The sequence below is a fragment of the Montipora foliosa genome, chromosome 8 (assembly GCF_036669935.1).
Source record: "Montipora foliosa isolate CH-2021 chromosome 8, ASM3666993v2, whole genome shotgun sequence".
In the NCBI taxonomy this organism is placed as follows: domain Eukaryota; kingdom Metazoa; phylum Cnidaria; class Anthozoa; order Scleractinia; family Acroporidae; genus Montipora; species Montipora foliosa.
Genome location: NC_090876.1, coordinates 44,961,334 through 44,963,769, shown reverse-complemented (window position 1 = coordinate 44,963,769; position 2,436 = coordinate 44,961,334). Strand labels below are relative to the sequence as shown.

Here is a 2,436-nt window from a genome sequence, read left to right as displayed (position 1 = left end):
GAATCGTAAGATGAAGAGCGGAAGTATTCGTTCCTAAAAGCAGTTGATTTTTCCGGCTATGTAAGGGATTATTAATTTACTGAAATAACTGCTTTCCATGACTTTGGTGAATTATTGATGATATGTAAACAGGCGTCGCACATTCCGGGAACTTTCTTTCCATTTGACTCCAAACTGCTTCCGTTTATGACTTTCCTTTATGACAGCTCTGTATCACGATAACTGATATTTTAATTAATAGTAACCCCGTACTTTTATTTCTCATAACAAAGACCTAAGGATCTTAAGAACAGAACATGTTTTTCAACTTGATTATAGAATACCCGTTGAGTCAGACCTATTTTGCTTTCTAAGTCACCTTGCAATTTTCATTTAAAAAAAAAAAATGAAAAATCGCGTTTAAGCAGTCCAGTTACACGAAGAAAGTATGTGGTGTATAACGAAGAATTAAAGATCAAGCTTGAAGTCGTACACGGCATTTTTTTGTACATCTGATCCAAGATCCACGACGCAAATTTCCTTTTCGTAAACGGTCGTTGCCATTTAAAACGGTCGTTGCCATTTGAAACGGTCGATGCCATTTATAACAGTCGACTACACACTTCACTTCAAAGAACATTAAAAGAAACAAACTAAGAAAAAATATTAACAAAAATTAAGACAAAAAAGGAAAAAAAAAAATTATAAAAGAAAAACTGGAGGAAAAGAAGAGTCCGAAAATTTCAACACTCGAACTCGGTTTCTTAGCTCTCACCCTAAACAGAACCCTAACCCGAACCCTAACTCAGCGAGAGTGACCAGCCAGAAACAACGCCCAGTAACCGCAACCTTTTGAGTTCTTAGACCTAATTAGTGTAATTCAGAGCTAAAAAAGGCCATCGCCCGTTTCAAAAAATTGGCTAAAAATTGGCTTTAATGGTCAATGCAACCATTGCTCATCCGAGGGAGGTGTCCCAGTTCTTAGTCGACAGCGCCTTTAAATAGCTACTTGGTCTGCCTCTAGCCAGTTCTATTCATGCGTCCTCAGTGAAACGCCGCCATGAAAAGCGGACAATTGACAGGTACAAATTTGAATGTAACATTCCCCTAAAAAGAGGGAGATAAAGGGAAAGGAGTTCAAATCGACACTGAACAGGATTCAGGGACAAACGGGACATTATCGGCAGGGTTTCTTTGACGATCTAGTACTAGAAATCTAGAATTCTGCCTTTTTAAACGTCCTTGTTAATAAGGAAACGATGAGCAATAGGGGAACAAGGATGGCGCAGTGGTGAGAGCACTCGCCTCCCACCAATGTGGTCCGGGTTCGATTCCCAAACTCGGCATGTGGATTGAGATTGTTGGTTGTCTACTCTGCACGGAGAGGTTTTCTCCGGGTATTTCGGTTTCCCGATTTGTTTCGTTTCTTTACCCGTCGGAAGGAATGCCACGGAAAAGTTGAGCATATCATTTGTGAGAACAATTGTTCACTCAGTGGGGGTCTCTTTAAGTTCTGCCGTGTTTAACTAAAGAATCTAATTCCACTCAAGGACTAAATAATCAGGTGCAAACTAAAGGAGAACATAGTTCTTACCTTGATTTGAAGATACACTCAAGGTATGAAGTGTGGAGATGAAGAGAAAAAGGACTGAGAAAAAACGACTTTCTGGCATGTCGTTATGTTGTTGCGAAAACGTATGATTTCAGTCGATCGCCAAAGTTGTTTCTCGAACAGAGTTTTTTAAACTCTTCTTACAGCGTTTAAAGCTGTATTACGTACCTTGAATGTATAATGGCGGCAGCAGTAAGTACCATTCTTGGGCGCTGGTACCAGTAAAAGCATTAAATTTCTTTTTAACCGAAACGCCGTCGCCTGGAAGCTGTTTTTTATGCTTTCTTCTTTAATGTGTGTAGCTGAAAAAACTTAAGGGACTAAATTATGCAAAACGATAAAACTAGGGGCACAAATGACGGTACAAAAAAAAAATTAAAAAAAAGGAGTAGTGGAGGACCTTTGAGAAACGGAAGCTAGAGACACTAACGAACACACGAACTGGCTCTAAAAAAATGTTAATTAAAGAGGCAATAAAGACATTCAAACGGACTAAGATCTTTCAATGTGTGTATCCGTTGTCAGGTGTTCTTTTGGTCTTGTTCTGTCCTTTTTCCCCTTTGTTTCGTTTCTGTATTATAACTGCACTTGTATCTGTAAAGGTGGATTTCCACTGTAGCATAAAGTTTACGTAGGTTACGCACGTGAATTCGACTGGCTTTACGCGCGCATAAAGAAAAAAAAGAAAAAGAAAAAAACAAGAGATTTTATGAACGGCTTGCCTTTAACGTAAAAGTTGAGAACGGTTCACTCGTTACTTTTACGTTTAACGCAAGCAGTTTATTACGATCTCTTATATTTTTTTACGTAAGCAAAGCTAGTCAAAAACACATGCCTTAATCTTT

The 2,436-nt window shown here is 38.7% G+C and overlaps 1 protein-coding gene across 1 annotated transcript in view; it reads right to left on the bottom strand.

Annotated features, from left to right (window-relative positions):
- LOC137968871 (capsule biosynthesis protein CapA-like) overlaps positions 1-1,772 on the bottom strand; it is a 28,118-nt gene extending 26,346 nt beyond the window's left edge. The window contains exon 1 of the mRNA XM_068815343.1: positions 1,574-1,772. Coding sequence (XP_068671444.1) covers positions 1,574-1,652 — 79 coding nt within the window. The 5' untranslated portion in view covers positions 1,653-1,772. The remainder of the gene's footprint in view (positions 1-1,573) is intronic.
- Positions 1,773-2,436: the final 664 nt, after the last annotated feature.